This window comes from Zosterops lateralis (assembly GCF_965231275.1).
Source record: "Zosterops lateralis genome assembly, chromosome: 1".
In the NCBI taxonomy this organism is placed as follows: Eukaryota; Metazoa; Chordata; class Aves; order Passeriformes; family Zosteropidae; genus Zosterops; species Zosterops lateralis.
The window spans coordinates 6707553-6728456 of NC_139762.1; the positions used below are offsets into that span (position 1 = coordinate 6707553).

At 40.8% G+C, this 20904-nt stretch overlaps 1 protein-coding gene across 1 annotated transcript in view; it reads right to left on the bottom strand.

Moving 5' to 3' along the window:
• Positions 1–7533: 7533 nt before the first annotated feature.
• Positions 7534–20904, bottom strand: part of ACVR2B (activin A receptor type 2B) — a 97740-nt gene continuing 84369 nt past the window's right edge. The window contains exons 6-11 of the mRNA XM_083879262.1: positions 20172–20315; positions 19199–19347; positions 15543–15657; positions 13665–13803; positions 11342–11472; positions 7534–9299 (exon numbers count right to left, since the gene is read on the bottom strand). Coding sequence (XP_083735388.1) covers positions 9105–9299; positions 11342–11472; positions 13665–13803; positions 15543–15657; positions 19199–19347; positions 20172–20315 — 873 coding nt within the window. The 3' untranslated portion in view covers positions 7534–9104. The remainder of the gene's footprint in view (positions 9300–11341; positions 11473–13664; positions 13804–15542; positions 15658–19198; positions 19348–20171; positions 20316–20904) is intronic.

A 20904-nucleotide genomic window follows, 5' to 3' on the forward strand; every position in this document is an offset into this window, starting at 1 on the left:
TTTGGAATGGTTTGCAAGTGATGGGTAGTAGAGGCAGGCCTCAGCTATGCCTCTGCAGGGACTTTTTAGGGATTTTGGATAGCAGAAATGCCATTGAAACACCAAAAACACTCATCAAGAAGGAAACCCTCCAGCTAGATGCCAAAGACAATAAAATAACAATGAGCTTTAATGTCACACCAATGAGGGAAACAGTTATTTGTAATTTACTGTTTATTTTCATATACAAAAAGATAAACTTGAAATAGTTCTTTCTAGGTTTTTTTCCTCCTATCTGTTGGGGTGTAGCTGCTTCACACAGGGCAAATACTACATTCATACTGGTTTATTCGGACACCCAGTGCAAAGCTGAAGCAGCAAAACTCCAACTTGGCAGATCTAATTTCAAACTTGAGACTCATTTCTAAAATACCACAGTAAAAAGGAACAAAGATCCACTGCAAATTCATGAACTATGATACAATGTTCTTTCCAAAATGTCTTCATTTCATAACTGCAATACAATGGATGTCTGCATTAGGCCATTTAATACATACATTTTATATATGTATATTTCTGCAGAATATATATATATAAAATGTACATATGTAAAAAATCAGCACACTTCAATCCAAAAGGGGTTACAGCAACGAGCTTAACTCTCTATACTTTTTTTCTTTAACAGGATACTTTAGTATAACTTTTGTTAACTCAGTAGTACAAGCTATCTCTGTTCTACATTTTTATAGCTACAAGAGTGAAATATAACCTACAACATTTACATTTCACATATCTTGGTATACAAACAGTACTTAGTGAATTTGAGCCAAGGACCAAAAGACTCTTTAAAAATTATTTCACCATCTGATAGAGCTTCCTGTAATTTACACTTAGTTTATTCTGCAATCTTCTAAATCATTTAATCTCATAGTTTGAGTTTAAATCCATTCCAACTGGAAATCCTGGAGAAACAGGTTACTGCAAACTCTTATGTATACTCTATATATACAAGTTAAGTAACACAGCGTAATAAGACTTAGCTATTTATCCTAAAACTGATATACACATATTTCACTACGCTAGACAAGTCTTAGGATTTTTATTTTATTTCTTTAAATAAAGCACAAATTTAGAAGTAGCTGGTAAAACTTACAATAGGATGGTTTTAAAATGACAAATGGTTAGGGTGAGATTTCTTCCTGCTGGTGCCAAAACATTTTCTTGTGAGTTTTTTTGTACTATGCTGTGTTGTTTAACTGTATGCATCTAATGTTACATGCAGAAAGCTCTTTCCACAAGAATTGACATCAAACTGTACTTAAGTCAACTTTACAGTACAAAATTTGTCAAACTTAAGGACAAATGTGAAAATATTAACAGGTGAAAGATCAGGCTTTCAACTCTATCATGAGAATCATGCAGAATTCATAAGCAGATAGTTTAAACAGATTGACAATGGCATTGTGCGGGCTTATGGCATAGAATTGAGGCCAAAAATGTTACTTAGTTTGCAGTAACCACCTCCTTTAATCCTCACCCACTACGAGATTGATTTTTGCATCATAGTGATTCCACTGGAAGGCCAGCAGCATTGCAAAATACCTCCTCCTGGGAGATTTTAGTACTTTGATTTACCAAAGATGATAATTGTCAACCGTCAATAGCCATAGGAACATTAGGCAGTCAAGGAAAAAATGAGCAAAGGGAAATACCTTGTTCTCTTCTTTTAGTAACAGTAAATTAATTACTATCCATTCATTACCAGTAATTCAATTACTAGTAATAGTAAATTAATTAGTATTTGGACAGGAAAGCTGCATTGCTGTCCAAGTAAAATACAGACTAATGTATCAACTACATGGATACAGTTTTTTAAAAAACAGACATTTGGGAGGGGAACACATAAAATAAACTGGTAATTTAAAAAATGGTTGAACTTTTATTTTTCCACCTAAAATATAGCCTGAACATAATTCTCTTCAGCAAAGTACCATTAAGAAGTTGCTGTAGTTGAAGGTCTGATTTTATGAGTTTGTTCTTGGGAGCAGGTATTTGGAAAAGGAAAGGGCCAGACAGGTTCTAGGTCTTGTCGACATATTTTTTGTTATCCACAAAGTTGCTAAGTCCACTTTCCAAAGCTATGAGGTGCTTCAATCTCCTCCTCCTCTATCATGGCTGGATTTTTTGTTTTGATTGTTTTCTGGAGTTTATTTTGGTGTTTTAACAGGAATGGCAATGCAGAGATGCCACTGACTACTGAATTAGGATTTTAATTGAGTAGGATGGTTACTGGTTAAACTTCAGTTCCTCAAAACACTGGAAAATTGAATGAAGTATGGCCTTCCTTGTCACAAAAACAGAAGCTATGAAATTTTCCTAGAACATGTTTGAGTTTTGCAATACCAACCTTATTGGAATGTTATAAACTGAGTTTTTGGGTTTTTTAACACTGGAAAGATTAAGAGGTTTCTGCTTCAAAATAGGCCAAAAAAGCAGAAGTGGTGTTTTAGTCACATCATCTGCCCCATTAAAATACTGAAATAAAAGGCTAATAAAGGAAGCACTTTTTAGAAAACACATTTTCTTTCTAGATATCCAGCACAATGCCATTATAGAGCTTCAGAAAAGCCCTTTTGGTTTCAATGTTGGAATACAAAATAAGATTTGCTTTTTTCCTTCAGTCCTTGGGGATCACTTTCCATTTACATATATATATCATATACATATATACATGTATATATGTATATGATACATATATATAAACACCCATATAGAGCAAGGTTCCTGTTTGTGTATGTTACAATATTGTAGTATCAAGGAGAATCCAGATAGCAACACTGTTTAACATGAGGTTTGAGGTAATTGGTTCTTGAAATACCTGGATCACAGACTGCATCCAGAAATGACAGCTGGGCAATGAAAAGTGTTTTTTTTCAGACAGAAATAATAATTTAAAAAAATAGTAAAAGAAAAAGAAAGCTTACAGCAGTTGCTTTTACATGGAAAAATAAAGGCACAACAGAATAGCATTACATTTCAGAACAGCTGGATGGACATAACACAAGTATGATCTCTTTCTGTGGAAGTGTCCTGACAAAAAACATTGCTGCTTATTCCATAGGCTACTACTTCAGTCAGGGAACTGAGCATCACCCTAAAACGAGTCATGAAAAAGGAATTCCTGCGTAAGTAAGGGACCAGGTGTGCTTAGAAAGTGTTCCAGGAACACGCACACACTCGTGGTCACACAGGATTGGATGGAAACTCTCTCCTGGTTTCCACAGGGCCAGGACTTCACCAGAACACAACTGAGGGACTCGGCAATTGCAGGAGACTGCTTGAATTAGTGAGCACTAATTGCAAAAGGCACACTGTGAAACCAGTTTCAAGGCAGTGCCATGTGTTGTTTGGTTTAAAGCTTTTTTCAGTACCTCTCACCCACTGACACTGTCCTATTGTGGTTGAGAGGACTTAAGTCCAATGGAAAATTAGGTTAACCTCCCCTCAAACACACTTTTTTCTTTAATACTTTTAGAGTACCTTGGACTGGTTACACAGATTTGGGGAGCTCTTTCTCTTAGTAGGGCTTTGGACATAACAGTGCTCCTTTTCTTTAGTGCCTCTGACACAGACTACTAAACCTGATTTTGGGAATACAGAGCACACATCTGCGTGTTCTGGTGAAGCCTGATTAGTTGTGTCACCTCAGAGAGAAGGAATTTCTAGGAACTGGTTTTATCAGGACTCCACTGGCAACAGCTCCTTACAGATCATATTGTCAGTGCAGCAGACACAGCTGCTATGAACGGATACGGCAGCGAGCGAGATCAGCCTGGCTATTTGGCCTCGGTAAATTTTTAACACCCTGATTTCACAACTCACTGCGGCACCACAGCACATGCCAAAAGACACACTGCCCACACATGGATACTCGCATGAACATGTGCAAAACTCCTCCCAGGTTAACTGAAGATGGCCATAGAAAAGCAATAAGCATCTTTAGCAGAAGGGACGTGATATGCAAGATAACCTAAACATATACTCAGTGCCGTCCTCAAAGCATGTCCAAGTACATCCAAACTTGCTCCTCAAACTGTTTTCAGGCTACACTTGTTCTATCCTCTAGACTTTGATGTAGTGCACACTTAATTTAAACATTATATATATATTTCTTTATTTATTTGCTGTGCATACACAGACCTTTCTCCCTTTTCCCTGCAGAAACATATTAGACATTACAAAAATAATTTGTGGTATAAAAGAATTCTCACACAATGTAGAATTTTTTTGTTTGTATATGTAACTAAAATATATATTTTTTTTTCCAAAAGTAAAAAAGTCAAAATGTCCTTATTTTCCTCTATTATATAGTCTATTTTATTTACAATGTTACCAAACAATATCCTGTATGTAAAAGTGACAAAAGCTTGCGGGACACTTCCTGCCTAGCAACTTCCAAAGCTCTATGATGCTTGAAGAGGACTGCAACAACAGCACTGTCACACCTTATCAGCCAGCACCTTCCTCTGCAGTACGAGTTCCTTCCATGCTTAGTGAAACCAGACCTTTTCCATGCAAAACAGGGCAAGCTCTGACAGTCTGCCTAGAAAGTCGTACAAGAGGAATAAAACTGTGTTCCCTAGTTCCAGTGCTGTGATGTTAAGGGGCATGGCCAGGCCTGACCCAGCCAGCCTGGAAATATCTGCTTCCACTGAAACCACTGACTTCAAGTGGGAACAGCAGGGAGTCAGGAGACCCAAGGAAAATACAGAGGAGTTACTGGGGGGCACTCACAGACCTTCTCTTCAAAACAAAGACCTTGGCACTTCCATAGGTGTAACCATCTAGCACATAAAGATATTCTTTAAGAGAATTTCAGCTGAAGAATTTCAGCAGAATAAAAAGTGGGTTACTTTTGTCTTAATTAGAGATTTCTTAATGATCAAGACCAGCTAAAATCCTTAATCATAATTAATAGGCCTGGTACTACTTAACTAATGGTTAGGCTGGTTTATAGCCATCTCTTATAATGTATACGTATATTTCAAGATAAGCCATATACAATTTCCAGCCTTGCTGTACTAATGCAATTTCATCAGCAAGTCACAGCTCCACCATCTCAAAAAAACACTCCAATTTTAGTCCCTGTGGTATTTCCAGTTTAAAAATGTGAACTCAAATTTTTTGCACCTAGGAAACCAGCCCAGCTAGTGCAATAAATAAAAGGGAGTTCCACCAGAGAGATGGGGATCCTATCTCCAAAAATCAAGGAGAATTTTTACTCAGGACATTCAGTGTTAATATTCCCCTGAGAGCTTCCATATGAGACAGAGAGGGGACCAATAAAATTCTGCAGCCAAGTTTTTGAAGAGCTGCTTCCTCTAAGTCTGAATGGGAAGTGAAATTTAGTGCTTGGGAAGTAGAGTAAGAGGTGTCGTCACCATCATATTCAAGGGAGTGCTAAGAGGAAAAGAGCTGCAATTGCTTATGACAGCTACACCTGTGGATGTGCCCAATTCCTGACTTGGAAAAACCCTCTGCAGTACCAAACAGAACCAAAATCATGTTGTCAATGAGAGTTCAAATGGAGGTGAGGAAACTACTTAGTTGACAGCTCAACTGTTGAAAGACCAACAAGTTAATCAGAGCTTCTCTTTGTTAATAAAATAAATAAATACCAGTTTAAAAACAGCTTTATCCAAATTGGTACAAATTCAAAGTTCAGGGTTTCCTTCCATGCTGCAATAGCAAGACACACGTACCTACATACATATAAAACTTGTTACCCAGCACACACGCAATTTGGAAATTCTTTTTCAAATCAGTTTCTGAATCCTGCTGACAAGATGATCTATAAGGAGCCATTACTCCAGGAAGATGTAACACTTTACAATCAACATTCGGTCAAGGTTTGTACGGTCGTGCAGTTCCCCGCAGTAAGATAAGCTACATGTGAGAATTTGTGTTGATGCTTTCTCAAAAGAGAAGATTTCAGACACTGTTTAATAGGCTATTAAAATAATATGGCACTTTCAATAAATACTTTAAAGCTTCTTAAAGAAATCAGGATAAAAAAGCAACTGCTGTAATGAGCCTGTTTTAGCTATAATACGTAATGCTGAAGGAAAAAATCCAGAAGAGCAAACAGATATTAACAGTTAAAAGACAGTACAGCTTTTTTCTTTCTGCAGCAATAGGAACTGGCTCCCCTTTCCAGGGAAAAGGGAGCGAGCCCACCCCAAAACAAATATTCTCTCAGTCTTAATTGCTCTACGCTCCACCCCAACCCTTACATCACTTCACTTCTAAAACATAGTCACATTTTCATATAAATCTCAGTGCAGAAATGTATTAAACATGAAAAATACTGATCCTGCATACATTTACAACCACACTTAACATTAAGTGAGTGCCTAATGTCATGACACCAGAAGAGCTACCTACACCCTCAATGCTAAGCATAGGTACATTGCAGCATCAGGCCCAAAGGTGGCAACGACCACCAGAGACATCGGCTGGGTCAAATGGTCTCGTTCTGTCTGGTTTTGTCAAGGTTTTCTCAACAGAAGCACATCAAGAAACAGAAACTTTCAAACCTACACACGGAAACACAGTTACATGTGTGTACACACTAATATGCAATATACATTCAGTAACTTGAAAGAATAGGTTAAGACTTTATTCAGATAGACAAATTAAGGCAATTCTCTTAATGTCTCTTCAAGATAAAGGACCATGTCCTCATTTGTGACCTCTAGGTTTTAAAGCTATACTTTTCAAGAAATATATTTAATTTTTGTTTTAATATTTTCTCCAATTAGCAGTTTCGTTTGCTTAATAAATTACATCTGTGCAAGGGTGCACACTGATAATTTGGCAGTGGAGAGAAGTCCAATTAATTTGTATATAATACAGACTTTTTACATTTCCATTACAGGGTGATTAGTTTAGGACTGGATTTTGGCTCAACAGAAAGAAAAATTTAGAAGATCTGGCCTTCCAGTGGACATAACTTTGTCAGTCTAGCAAGACACAGAATTCATGTTATATTCAAAGTAAATAAAAAGAAAAAAAAAAAAAAAAAGAAAGAAAAGAAAAAGGAAAAAAAGAAAAAGAGAAAAAGATGTACTGTCCTTTCACTAAAACAGACAAAAAAACCCAAAACCACAGAATGGAAACAGCCTTCACAAATAAGAGTGAATAATGCCCAGGTACCTTATATAGGCAGTTATTCTACAACTGTATACAGTTATTTACAATGGTGCTTTATTAAACAAAACAACAAAAAAATGGTAGCACTTCCTAAAAGATTTTGGAACTTTTTTTCTTTTTTTTCTTTTTTTAAAACTCCCTTGTCATAAAAGCCAACTTACATTAAAATATACTTACTACAAGACAACACAACTAACAAAATATATAATAAAACTCATACAAGTAGAAAATTTTGAGGTATTTCTGGTTTGAGGTGGTCTGTGGTCATGAAGTTTTTAATTTTTTTTTTCAGTTTAAACCTCGGAAGCCACGTAACGTGTGTGTGTGTATGTTTTGTGTTTGGTTGGTTTTTTGTTGGTTTTTTTTTTTTTTTAAGTTTTTTATTTTTTTAAACATTGCATGTTTTGCAAATTAAAAAAATATTTCAATGTTGAATCAGCAGCATTAGGAACATTCACTGACTAGAGCGAGTTTATGGCATAATAAGAGTAACGGTATTTTTGAATATGCACCACTTTAAGACAAAAGAGTTTCATCACAGAGTAAGGAGAAAGCAGCGTCAAAGGAACCAGTGGGAGAGGTGCTGAGGGAATCACTGCTGCTGCTGAGCTGCCTCAGCTTCCTGCAGCCAGGCAGCTCTCAGGCTTCTCAGATGCTACAGGAGCCAGCTGCCACCATGCACTCCCCCAGTCCCAAATTAATAAAGACAAAAATTTATTTACCCAGTTTTTGCCCTTTTCCTCTTTCCACCATCTGCACCATTAGCTTAGGCTGAGAGATAATCAACCCAAGGCCAAATTTTCTCAACTCACTCACACTTAAAATGAGATGAAAAAATTTTATCTTCCAGTATTTTACCAAAGTGCTCCTGAAATCACACTTCCCCACCTGTCCTGATGACATCACTTAAAAGCATCCTTCCTACTACTACCTGGAACTGAAAAATAAAAGTTATAGTCCTGCTTTGTTCTTTTACTGCTCAAACCCAGATTCCAGAGGAAGAAACAAGTGCCTGTCTTCCAACCACTGCCTCTTTAACTCCGCTTTCTCCATACACTGTGGCCGTAAATACTCTGCCCAGAAATGTCCTTCCCCTCCTCTAATGGTTACCTGAGAAGTAGCTCCATAGCAAATGATGTTTCCCCAAATGCTGCCAAGTCCAACGTCACTCTGCCCACCCCTATTCTACGCTCCCCCCTTCAATTATACCATCAAGAATTAACATTCTCTGCCCAGTTACTTTTTCTTTTTCCCATGTTACAATGACACCCGTTAGATCCGTAAAAGACACATCTGCTGTTTTTTTCTGAAGCTCACTTCCAAAAAAAAAAATTAAAAAAAAAATAAAAAAGAAACTGAACCCAAAACCAAAATGGGGAAAAAATGCTTTTGAGGAAGGTGTATTCTTTACATAACAGTCTTAAGTTTCCTCCACAGTTTGCAGCATTGCGTTTTCGAAGGTGGTAGGTGGTTTTCCTTTATGTCACATAAGCTTTATGTCACAGATGCTCTGCTCAGAAGACAGACTGATAAAGAGAAACCCAGAAAACTGAATAAAATAAAAACAACTGAAGTGAGTTTGTTGAGGTTCTGAGGTACCTGCACCTTTTCTGCATTCATTAGTCGGCACCTGAATGCTTGCTGAAATGTCCATTTTTTTAATACAGTAGAGCAATGTGCTGGTAAAATTGATCCAATCCAAAAAAATAATAATAATAATAATAACAATAATAATAAAAAGTCAAGATAAAATAGCAGCTGCATTCATGGGTTTGTTGAATTTTTGTGATTTTTTTTTTTTTTGTATTTTTTTTTTAACTCTTTTCCTCGTTGGGTTTTTTTTTCTGTTTGTTTGTTTGTTTGTTTTAAATCCTCTGAGTCTGGAAAGACAAAAGTGAACCAGGACCCAGGACTCAGATACTAGACTCTTTGGGTGGCAAGTCCACGTTGGTGACGGACGTCACAATGGAGACGAGGCAGTCCGAGGTAGTGCCGTTGACGGATTTGCGGATCTGCGCAATGCGCTCCTCAACGCAGCCCGCCGAGAGCCGCGCCTCCGCGTCGTGGTCCCAGCACTCTTCGATGGTCACGCACAGCTGCGCCAGGCCCTGCAACGGGGACAAAACACCTTCAGCAACGTCATCTGCTCTTTGGGGGACTCCAAAAATGATCTTTGCTTTTGTGTTTCCTTCATGTATGTTTGTGGACCTGATATTTTTCTGAGCCTGAGCTCTTCCCAAGGGAAATTTTTCAACCGTTTTCTTTTTCCCAAAACAACCTTGTGTAAACAATATTCCTTTCCCATAACAACAGGTGTTGTTTGCTATTTCTGTTATTTAGCCAATGAGAGAAGTGTCAGTCTTATGGACCAATAACTTCTTAATTATTAGTTATAACTTAGTTATTAGTTATAACTTCTTCTTTGCCTTCTTAGCAAAGCATGTTATAAAAAAGGCTGAATGAATTCTAAATGAAACCTTCTGATTTCTACTGCCTTCTGACTAGAGTCAAGCATCTTTATTTCATGTCCTATTATGACATGTTTGTAGCTCTGTAGACTATTGTTGTATAGTTACATAGCTCCCAGCCACCTCCAGTACTTTTCCTACCCTGGTAGGCAGAAAATCAAAACACATTCCAAAGGCTCCTATCCTATCTCACGTTTTCCTGGGAACCAAGGATGAGCTACTCTTCCAAGACGCTTTCTCATAAACAAAGTACAGTTAGTACTGTACATTATAGAGCTTTTCTGAAGCTCTATAATGGCATTGTGCTGGATATCTAGAAAGAAAAAGTGTTTTCAGAAAAGTGCTTCCTTTATTCACCTTTTATTTCAATATTTTAATGGGACAGATGATGTGAATAAAACTGGGGGCTCCAGAAAAGGTTGGACTAAGAGGGGGAGCCACCTCATCACCCTGTGTTTCTAATTGGGGATTTTTGTCAACTGTGCTAATCTGCTAGACTTATAAAACTGTGTTCGCCCTATGTGGGGTGGGCTTTTGTCCATATCCACCCCTGGAGGCCTCCAATTAAAGATTGGTTTTTATATTACCTCCTATACTAATATTGCCTCTCAAGTCTGTTGTTTTATTTCTGTATCTTTAAGGTATTATGGGTACCACCTTACCAGAGGGTAGAGAGGTCCATTTGACACAGCCAATGCTCTAAAAAACCCCTACAAGTAGTTTTTCCATGCCAATTATCAAGAGATAAACTTCAAAAATTACTTTAAATATGTGTTTTCATGGGGTTTTTTAAGCATCTGCTTTCTAATGCTTGGTTGCATTCAGCCCCAAAAGTGCTTTTTTTAATATAAAAAAAAATCCCAAGATTCAGCATTGCAGCTTTAAAAGACAAGTATTAAGATTCCCAGGATGAAACTGTGAGAGCTAGAAGCACTGTATTAGTTACTATGGAACCTTTTGCTTTGTTTGCAATCACTTTTCTCACTTCTCTTGATATGCCCAAAAAACCTGAATTCGGTGCTTGAAGAATGCAGCTCTTATTTGAACCCTCATTTGAAATGGAACACTCATCTTTTTTTACAATCCACAGCTCTCCCTAACTTCTGGGAAATGAGTTAGTACACCTGAGTCTAGCCAAATCTGTAGCAGTCTGGGCAAAATAGTGGCATTTGACTTCTTACTGAAGCCCAGTGAGATGTCATCGTCTCTCATCTTCCTGATCTAAGAAAAACCAGCTCTTTTATTAAAAATGTGAGCCTGAAATGCACTACCTCTGGGAAACCCATGCTGCATTTTGCTTCATTGTCTGCTTGCTTTCACATCTAATTAATTTTTCCTCCATAAACTGCTCCAAGTCTTGCATGGTATCCAGCTTGTGAGGAGTGTGTCTCCAATGGTATGAATCGTTTTCTTTTCCTTAATGAAAGGACTTTATTTTCCATTCTTTCACCAAGTTGAAGGAGCCCTACTAAAGCACCACATGCTCCCCATTCAGCACTAGCTGATTATTCGGCTTGTTTAGTCTCGAAAAACAAGAGATAAAAAGAAAATGGAGCACAAAAGTGTTGAGCAACCCCTCATTCTCCAGAGCTGACTCTGTCTAACACTAGGAATGCATAACCACATCCCTCATTCCCATCACACAGGAAAATATTTTCCACTGTTAACCAGGAGGGACGTACGGGATGTTTTAGCCAGTGATCCTTGAATACAGGGCGCATCTTCTTGTGAACCACCACTTCTTGCAGGTCCTCAAGGGATGGGTGCTGACCTATTTCTTCTTCAAAAGGCAGCATGTATTCATCCACTGGACCTACAGTGCACACAGAGAATCAGGTTAGGGTAGAAATGGCCTCTGCAGAGCCACGGTGTCCCCATGCATGAGTGAGCTGCAGCTCCAGAGCACCCTCAACCCACTGCAACAAAGCCTGATGTTCACATGTCACTGCAGACAAATGTGATTTACATTCCTCCTGCACAATGGTCTTTGCTATCCCTGCTGCTTGTCTGACCATGCATTTTCCATCTCGCTGAATTACGAATCCGAACCCTCAGCCAGGTCTCTGGATCCCGCCATTTCCTTGAGGGATTTTGCCAGGTAATATGTGATTTATTTTAATATAAAGAACAAATCAACCCATCCTCCCCACATTTTAACACAACAATTCAACACACAATAACCTAGAGAAAGATTTCAGCATGAGATTAATTTCATTTCAGCACTGACTAGCAAGGTCAAGCATATAATTTCTTGCTTTGTGATCTGGTTTGTTCGGAGGTTTGAGTCAGCCCTGACACACTGGAGCTGGACACACTTGTCCCAAGTACCAGCTCCTAAGTGTAAACTGATTTCTGAATGCTTTAGTTATACCAGTTTTGGCTGTGAACTGCCCAGGGCCACGGGAATGAGACAACTGTTATGAGTATCAGTGCAGATGCTGGATGATAGCAATAACTTCTGCTTATTGAAACATCATTTGGCTTTTGGTAACACTTAGATGCTCTTTCAGAAAGAGCAGCCCTGCATAACTGATGGGCTTCTCAGGGTGCTCCACAGCATCACATACAAACCAGTTTCTCGGTAGCAAAAAAATACCTCTTTCCAGAGCAGAGATACTTCAAGAGGTTCTTTCCAGACTAAAATTAGAGCTGACCACTTCATCCGGTCATGAATTGTGACACCAACAACACAATGTTTAGGTACTCTAAAGAATGAAATCACTAAAGTGGCTTATGTTGTTTACTCAGTGGCAGTCACTAAACCAAACTGAAGCACTTGCTCCAATATATGGCACAGGGTCACTTACGACTTTTCTTTTCCTCCAAGAGGAACCCAGGCTGTGAAGAGCTGCACTGGTGATCTGCAAGCTAAATGTGCTGTTTACACAACATCACTTCTGAGCTGGAAGTGCAGATGAGGTTCAGTGTAATTCCCCCTCCTCCCAAAGGAAGCCTTCCCTCTGACTCAGTGGTGCTGTGTGTGGCACCTGGGGTATCTCAGCTGCCTGAACTGGCAGGAGACCACAAACATGACAGGAAAAATGAAAGTGGATATTTGGAGCACCTCAACAGAGAAGGGCAATTTCTACATGAGTGATCTGTGTACCACTGTTTTACCCTACTGTGCTCCCTGCTCCTCCAGCATTTTACCTCATTACATTTCTGAAGATGAGACCTTCTCTTATCACACACTTATGGGAGGCATTTTAATTATAATCATGTTCCTCAGTCCTACTGTAATGCTAACAACATTTCACATTTCAAGTCTAGGTGAGGTGCTGTTGTTTATGAACCTGATATTCAGTTCAGAGCACCCATATCTATACAAGAATAAAGTTGGAGGAAGCAGCCTTGGAACTACTACAATGACATGACTGCTTCCCTGTCCTGCACATGGCAAGGGTCACTAGAGGACAGATGTGCTGACTGGACAGAAAAGATGCCCCACTTTGAAGCATCATTTTAGGATAACAAAAAAGGAGAAAGGAGACACCATAGAGTTCATACTTGCTGATCCAGTAGGGTCCTTCCTCCCTGTGTTCCTGCTATTTCACTAAGGTGCTTTCCATTCAGGCTACCCCACTGCCCTGCATAAGAAAGGTGACAGCTAAGCTGGCTGTGTGGCTCTTCTCAGGAGCCCGAGGCATGCCCTGGTCACAGGCAGGAATGTAGACTGCCACTGAGAGCAGCACAGAGCAGGGTCAGGAGCAAAGGACACTCATCCTGTAGGGATCACCATCTCCCTCTGAATTCACAGCAATTTGCAAGGTAACTAACATAGTAAAAAGTACTTTGATGCTTGAGCACTTAAAAAGGTTATTATCTACAGAAAGTAACACCTTATGTTAAAAAACAAAAACAGGCTAGCTGCTTTTAATAAAAACATGCCATTGATCATTATTCTTTTTTTTTTTTTTTTTGAAACAGAGACAGATCTATTCTCTGGACAACTAAGCCACACTGAAACAGAAGCCTCCCCAGGGAAGAGAGGATCTTTATCCTTACCATCAACTGCTCTACATCTGGAGACTAGCTCCCACAACACCAGTCCCATTGCATACATGTCTATTCTCAGGAAGGCATCTCGCTGGAAGTTGATTGCTCCCTCCAACACTTCAGGAGCCATGTACCTCCTTGTTCCCACCTACAGAGAGAAAACACAGCTCAAGTTACATTGCATTTGGGCCCCTCAGCCTCTGCTGGCTGGAGGTGAGTGACAGCTGGTTTCATTAGCCTGGAGGCCACTGCTGCTAAAGGTGCACCTCACTCAAAAAGAAGCAAAGGGGAGCTGTTCCTTCTGACACTGATTCTCATTAAGATCACTCAAGTCCAGATCAGCTACATGAAGGAGGAAGCCAAAGTGCAAGGCTACATGTGTGATACTCATTTAGTGCACAGTGCAGGTCTGCATCCTGCTGCATGTTGCTCTGGCAGCACACCCTGCATGAGAAAATGCTGTCTTTTGAGACAGACAGGACACCATGAAGTCAAGTCCGACTTGGGTATCCTAATTCTTGAATGCCCAATCCTATTTCACTCAAACAAAAAAAACAAAAACAAAAACAAAAACAAAACAAAAACAAAACAAAAACAACAACAACAACAACAACAACAAAAAAAAAATCACAAAAAAACTCGAAACCCAAACAAACAACCCCCTCCTCCACCCTGCTAAACAAAAACACAATCACAAAAAAACAGAGAGGAGAAAAATTATATATCCTGAAATTGTAGGAAAAGGTGTTAGTTTGACAGCCCTAGATAAAACAAGTCTCCTGCATCCACAGAAGTAGTAAAACATGAACCCTGGTTTGCCATGGTTTGGAAAATACCTCCTCTTGTTTTAGGGAATTCAGTTCTCATTGTAGTGCCTCCATTGGTATGTTTAGTATAGCTCACAATGTAGGAGAGTACACAGGACAGCAAGGGGAAAAGAACCTTTCTTGGGAATTGAAGCACTTCTGCTAATTTCTTTTAGGGAAATTCTCATCTCTTCTTGATGTTATCTGAGGCAGTGGGGACAGAGTGAAGTCAGGAAATGGAAAGATGTGCAAAGTACTGGAAAAGTCAGAAAAAAGGTGACAAAAATGAGGAAAGATGGGTAAGGCCAACCAGAAGAGTGTTCATTCCTTCTGAGATAAAGGTAACAAAGGGAGTCTACACTGGAGATGGGAATTTGGAAAGCACTGGAGGCACAGGAAGGGGATGATGGACTTGCTGTCCTGGCATGAGAGCAGAATGAGGGGCTGCTTGCTGCAACACTAAGGCAGAAAATTAAGAACCCATAAAATTGTAGTATATTGTTTACACAGTGCACAGCCAGCAGTGCCAAAGGTTACCCAAGCAGCCAGCCTGGCTAAATTCTTAAAATTAAATCAATAATTTTAGGATTATTAATATTTGTATTGTAGTATTAGGATTAATATTTAGGAACTTTAGTATTTGTGCTATGGCCTAGAGAGGTGGTATGTGCAGCAGACTCCAAAACTAAACACTTCTAAGACTCAGCTGGACTGTCTTGCCTTGCTTAGGTCAAGAAAGGTTGGGCCAGATGATCCTCGAGGTCCCTCCCATCATGGTATTGTGTGATTCTATGGTTCTGTGGATATTTATTACCAAAACAATAAAGAGACAATGAGCCCTGTGTCTGAAGGAGGAAGTCACCAGACCCCACGGCTGGGGGAACCTCACCTGCACAGAAATCAGAAGGGTTTGAGCATCCTCCCCACACACCCAGATTAAGACAGCTCCCAGAATTTATGCCAGAGCACAAATTTTAATGGAAAAAAAAATGCATATCTCAGAGAGAATTAAATGCTTCTACACAAACTAGCCCCTGCTCTAGAGAAGCCAACTTTTTAAAATGTTAAAGGTGAGGATTACCTGTCCATGAGTGTCCCCTGGAGGTTTTCCAGGTTCAAACCGTACGGCCAGTCCAAAATCAGCCAGCACAGCCGTCAAGTCGTTCTTCAGCAAAACGTTTTTACTCTTGAAGTCCCTATGGACAAGCCAAGAAGTCAGGGAAAGCTTTATCATGACATTGTCTAAATCACACTACAGCACACACATTGTCTATAGACTTAGCAGCTCCCAGTAAATCACCTCCTTTCCTCCTTTCTTGCCTAGATTCCCAGCATGGTCAGTGCTGCAAACTTGGCTGCTCCTCACTGCCCTTGTCCCTGAAACATGACCAGCAGCCCTGAGCTGACCAGCACAGAGTCAGCCAAAATCTACAGTGAATGAATCTCAAAATAAAATCTGATCTGAAGGGGTTTTTTTAATTAGTGCAAGCTGTGTATAAGGTACCATTTCTTGCTCCAAGCACCAGCTCTGGACCCCCATCTTCTGGGCCCTTCTCATTCCCAAGAACAAAACCAAGGCAGGTTAAGGGAGGACATTATTCTTTATCCTAGTAAGGCTGTTTGCTCCTATCTACAAAATTAGATCTTTCTGGAAATCAGCAGATGCTGATGAGACTCTCTCCACCCTGACTACATGCTTCAACAGACTTTTGCCATAGTCATCTATTAGCCTTCTGTTGTAATTGCTGGATTGATCTTCCCTGGAGAATTCAGAGGGTTGGAAAGCAAGCAGGGAAGGGGGGTGAGGCCACACTCAGGGATGCTGTCAGGGTCAGAGCAGGCAGCTGACAGGCAGGTGTAAGAATTTGCAGTAGAGATGGTGGGTCTGTGCTTGAAGGGGACATTTGTGTCAGCCCTGTGCTGCAGCAGGATCATTTCAGGGCAGCTGAGGTAAATCTGCAGGGACTGGGAAGGATGGGGGTTGGAGGAAGATCACACTGAGATGCCTAACCAGTCGAGCCCTGTTCCCTGAGCTTCCTGCATTTTCATCTGAAAAGGAATGTTTGGCAATCTAATTAAATTACAGACCTTAGACAGCAGATGGCAATTGTCCTGTATGCTCAGCATTATAACTTCCCTATCATCAATTCACTCGGTGACCCTGCTGATTGCAGGACATTGCAGGCCTGCACAAAATAATTAATGAGGGCAGATACAATTGTTCTGCACTAGAGAGACCTGTCAAAATTCTTTGTGAAGAGAGAAACTGCTGGACCATAGAGAAGGGGCTGCTCCTTGCAGCCTTAGATGCCAGAGCATCAGCTCAAAGCACTGCAAGCAAAAATCATCCTGTGCCACCCAGCCCCTGATTCTGAGCTTAAAATATCAGGAGAGAGGATTTATCCTTTCTAAGCTAAACACAGCATGATGGGCATTTCTGGCTTGAGGATTAAAATGGGGGAAGTGAACCCCATCAGAAACCAGTCTCCATCACCTCTAGGAACTCAGTACAGCTTTGCAGAGCCTCCTAAACATTGATACCCCTCCATTACACAGAAAAACTGCATTTCCCACTATCTGTTGTCCTAGAGACTGCCTGCTTCCCCGCTGTAGCAGTTTCCCCACAGGCTTAGGAAACAGTCATCATCTAATGACATGGATAAACGCCTTTGCTCGTTCAGCTTTAGGGGATTATGCCCTCAGGATGGTACAGATTGTGCACAAGATTTTTGCAAAGCAGTGGCTCAATGAGGGCCACACAGAAATTATCAGACAATCTGCCTGAATGATGTGGTTCCAATGTGAAACAAGATGTGAACCAGCATTGCTGTACAAACGTGCTGCTGTTGCTCACCTGCAGTCCCCTTTGGGCATGCAACAGTTAACTCCTACATCTTGATACATGATGCAGGGATTTCACTTTGCAATTCCATTTTCCCCCCTATTTCCATACATTCCCCCATTTTTCCATGCTTTCCTTTCTTCCTTCCACAAACCACCTTGAACCAGCACGTCTGAGCTGCAATGCAAATGTATCTAGGCCAGGGAGAAGGACTTAATCCAAGCCACACCAAATAGAATTCACATAACATTATATGCATTAGACCATCCGAAAATGGTCACTGACAAAGAAAAGTGGCATGAAAAGAAGAATTTTATTTCTTTTTCCATATAGCACTTCAAACTAGGGAATACAGAACAAGCAGACTATGAGTAATGGGTGAGTTAATTCGATTGAGACACTGGAGATTTTATTTGCAGCTTCCACGTGGGGGCACTTTTGCACCAACAAGTGATTCCATAACCTTAATCCTCCTTGTAGTGCCGGGGGCCAGAGAGGAGTTTGCTGAACCCCTGCCCAGCAGTGACTGGGGAGTTCCACCTGGCAACTCCAGCATGTCCATCCATGTGCACTGTGGGAAGCCATTCAAAAACAGCCCCCCATGCCCCCCTCCCCAGATTTAAAATGCATTTAGTGTTTTCTTTCGAAAATAAAATTAAAGGAGTGGTGTAATCCGAGGGAAATCCCTTGTGTCCTGAAATCCGTCCTCCACTAGGTATGTGCTAAATTCGCACAAATGCTACATTCTCCAGCTTTTATCACTTGCTAAATGGACAGAGACACTAATGAGCACGATCTGTTGCTTTAAAGCCTTTCTATAGCCTTCCTCTGTTCCCCACCCTCAGGAATTTTCATCTATAAACCACTGCCTTTATTCTACAGGGACAAATGTCAGGGACACAGGGGTCAGTTCCAGGAACAGCACAAAGACAGCTGCAGGTTCTTTCAGAAACCCCCAGCTCTTCTAAACTTTCAGGTTTGGGGAGGTGGGGTGTTTTGGGGGCAGGGACATCCATGCAAAAACAGGGATTATCTTGCCATACATGAAGCCAGGCCTGCTAGATCTGGTACAAATTGCTGCAGCTGGATGTGGGGTTTAAGTCCCTCCTAGATGAAATGCAGTGAGTGGAGGGGGAGTATGGCCACGGATTACAGCCTGTAAATCCCTTCTGGAAATCTCCCCCATCCTGCCCTGCTGAGCAAACCACTCAGAAGAGATGCTTTAGTCTAGGGTGGGACTTTGGAGAAGGGCTGAAGCATGAGGATGGTTTAACCTAACTGCTTTCTTGCTGTCCCCTCTGCACTGCCACCCAGGAGGGTTGAAGCGTGTGCCAGGAGGTCTCAAGGGCAGGGTGGCACCTGCTGTGGTGTCTCTCATAAGCACCCTGGCACGATTTGGGCCTTACAAAACTACAGGGAAAAGTAACTAACAGCCATTTTCTGCATTTCCACAGTTTCTCCATTTTTACCTAACGATCAAAGGCTCTGTGGGAAGACATGCAGTGGAGTCATCAGTCCAAACCAGGGAAAAATAGGGTCCAGCTCCTGGTACAGCCATAAAAATACAGGGATCATAATGTGATGATATTATCAAGCCAAGTCCTTTCAAAGAGTGGTTCTGCAGCAACCAGAATACCCTTCCCACCACAAGGGAAGAGTTGATGGAAGAGGGAAGCCCCTAATCTTCAGACATTCACCATCAGCCACTACCAACTGTGCTGTTTCACAAGCAAGGCATTTTCTTGCCCCTCACCATTTCATATGGGTTTGAAAAAAAAATCTTGTCACAGCACAGGATTTTCTGGGTTAAAGGGCCTTTACTTCCTAAAAAGCACAACTTCCTCCTCCATTCAACAGCATCATTTCAACAACAGTGTCAACGAAAGAGGCTTTACCTGTGTGCTATGGCAGGTTTGTGTCCTTCACCTTTGCACCAAGGGACATCTTCATGAAGGTAGGACAAGCCACGGGCCATTGTTTCTGCAACATGGCAGAGCTCATTCCAGCTGATAATGTTGCCCTTCAGGTAATCTGTCAGAGAACCCTGCAGAACAGGACATGGTCATTTCTTAATTGTAGAACACTCTATGTGACAGATGTGCCAACTGTTGAGTTGAGAATGGTTTAGAGAGTGCTTGAAAAATCTGAGCCTTGATTTAACAGGGTGGGGGGGAAATCACTAATGAAAGTAAAAAGAATAAATAAAAATCAGAAGTGTCCATGCATTTTCAGGCCTTGACAGCACAGACCTCTTCATGTCTACTTACCTGCCAAGGAAGGGGAGAGAGGTAATGAAAGGAAAAAATCATCTTTAACCAGAGCAACCATCTAGCCTAAGCAAGAGGAAAGCCTTCCTTGCAAGATAAAGCCTTGTATGAGCTGATTGTGGCAATGATTGACTCAATAGACCTTGGGTTTATCAACAGGGGGATAACACTGCTGGCTCAACCCCAGATTTGCACATTTATTTTAAGTGTTAGTCATGCTTTATAACTAAAGTAATCCATGAAGGGGAGAATGTGCCCCAAGCCTCAAAAGCAAACATGGAGCCCATCTGCAAAGGGGCAAGTTGGGCCAGCAAAATCTATCTCCTATGAGGCTTATCTATGCACATCAAGAGATGGTAACCACCACAGATGTGAACTGTGGCCTTTTGTGCCTCTCTCCCATCCTAAATTCCCCTTTTATTACTCCTTTGTTTGTGTAGAAAAGCCTTGAAAACTAAAGGAAGCCAGGGAGCAGGAGCACTTTGCTGCCAGTCATGGCCTAACAGGAGCAGACTGGATAGATTACAGGGATTATAATCCTGCTGTATCACAACCAGCTCCCTCTTTGCCTCCCCAAAATGTTTGTGCAATGATACATTACCTTGTCGTGGAAAGCTGTGATCAGCCAGAGCTCTGTCTCCAGGTTTGTCCCCCTTTTCTCTGCTGCGATAAATTGCAAAAGGTTTTCATGCTTCATGCCAGGAGTGTTGAAAATCTCCCTCTCACTCTGCCAAGATTGCTTATCCTGAAGCAGGGAGAAATACACCATCAAAGATCACGCTTCCCTTTAAAGCAAACAGCTCCTTCAGTTCAGTCAGAACTGCTCACACTATTCTAAAAATCATGCTCCAGTGTTAGGATGTGATGCATCCCTTCAAAATGAGGCTGTTTTCCCTAAAGAAGAAAGACAAGTTGCTGTCCTCAGTCTCCCCTCTCCAAAATTATCCTCAGCTGTTCCTAAAGGACATGTGTGGGGAGCGGAAAGGAAGCCAAACTTAACCCTACTGAGAAATAAGATTTTTCAAGATTTCCTAAGGATACTTGGAAGAAGAAAGCCTGTGCATACAGCACCCGGGATCAGCCTTGTAGTGTAATTGTTGCAATTGCAAAATCTAATCTAGGCTCTATTGAATATTTACTAGTAGGTCACAGCTGGCTTGGACAGAAGATGTGCAGATCTCCTTTAGCAATGCTATGACAACAAATACGAGGTGAAAAAGTAATGAAGGAGACAGCAGAGGAGCACAAGGATGTTTTAGTCATTTTTCTTTCACTTGACTTTTGATTGCTTTACTCTTTTCATCTGCAATTCCTAGAGAATCAAGTCAGGAGTG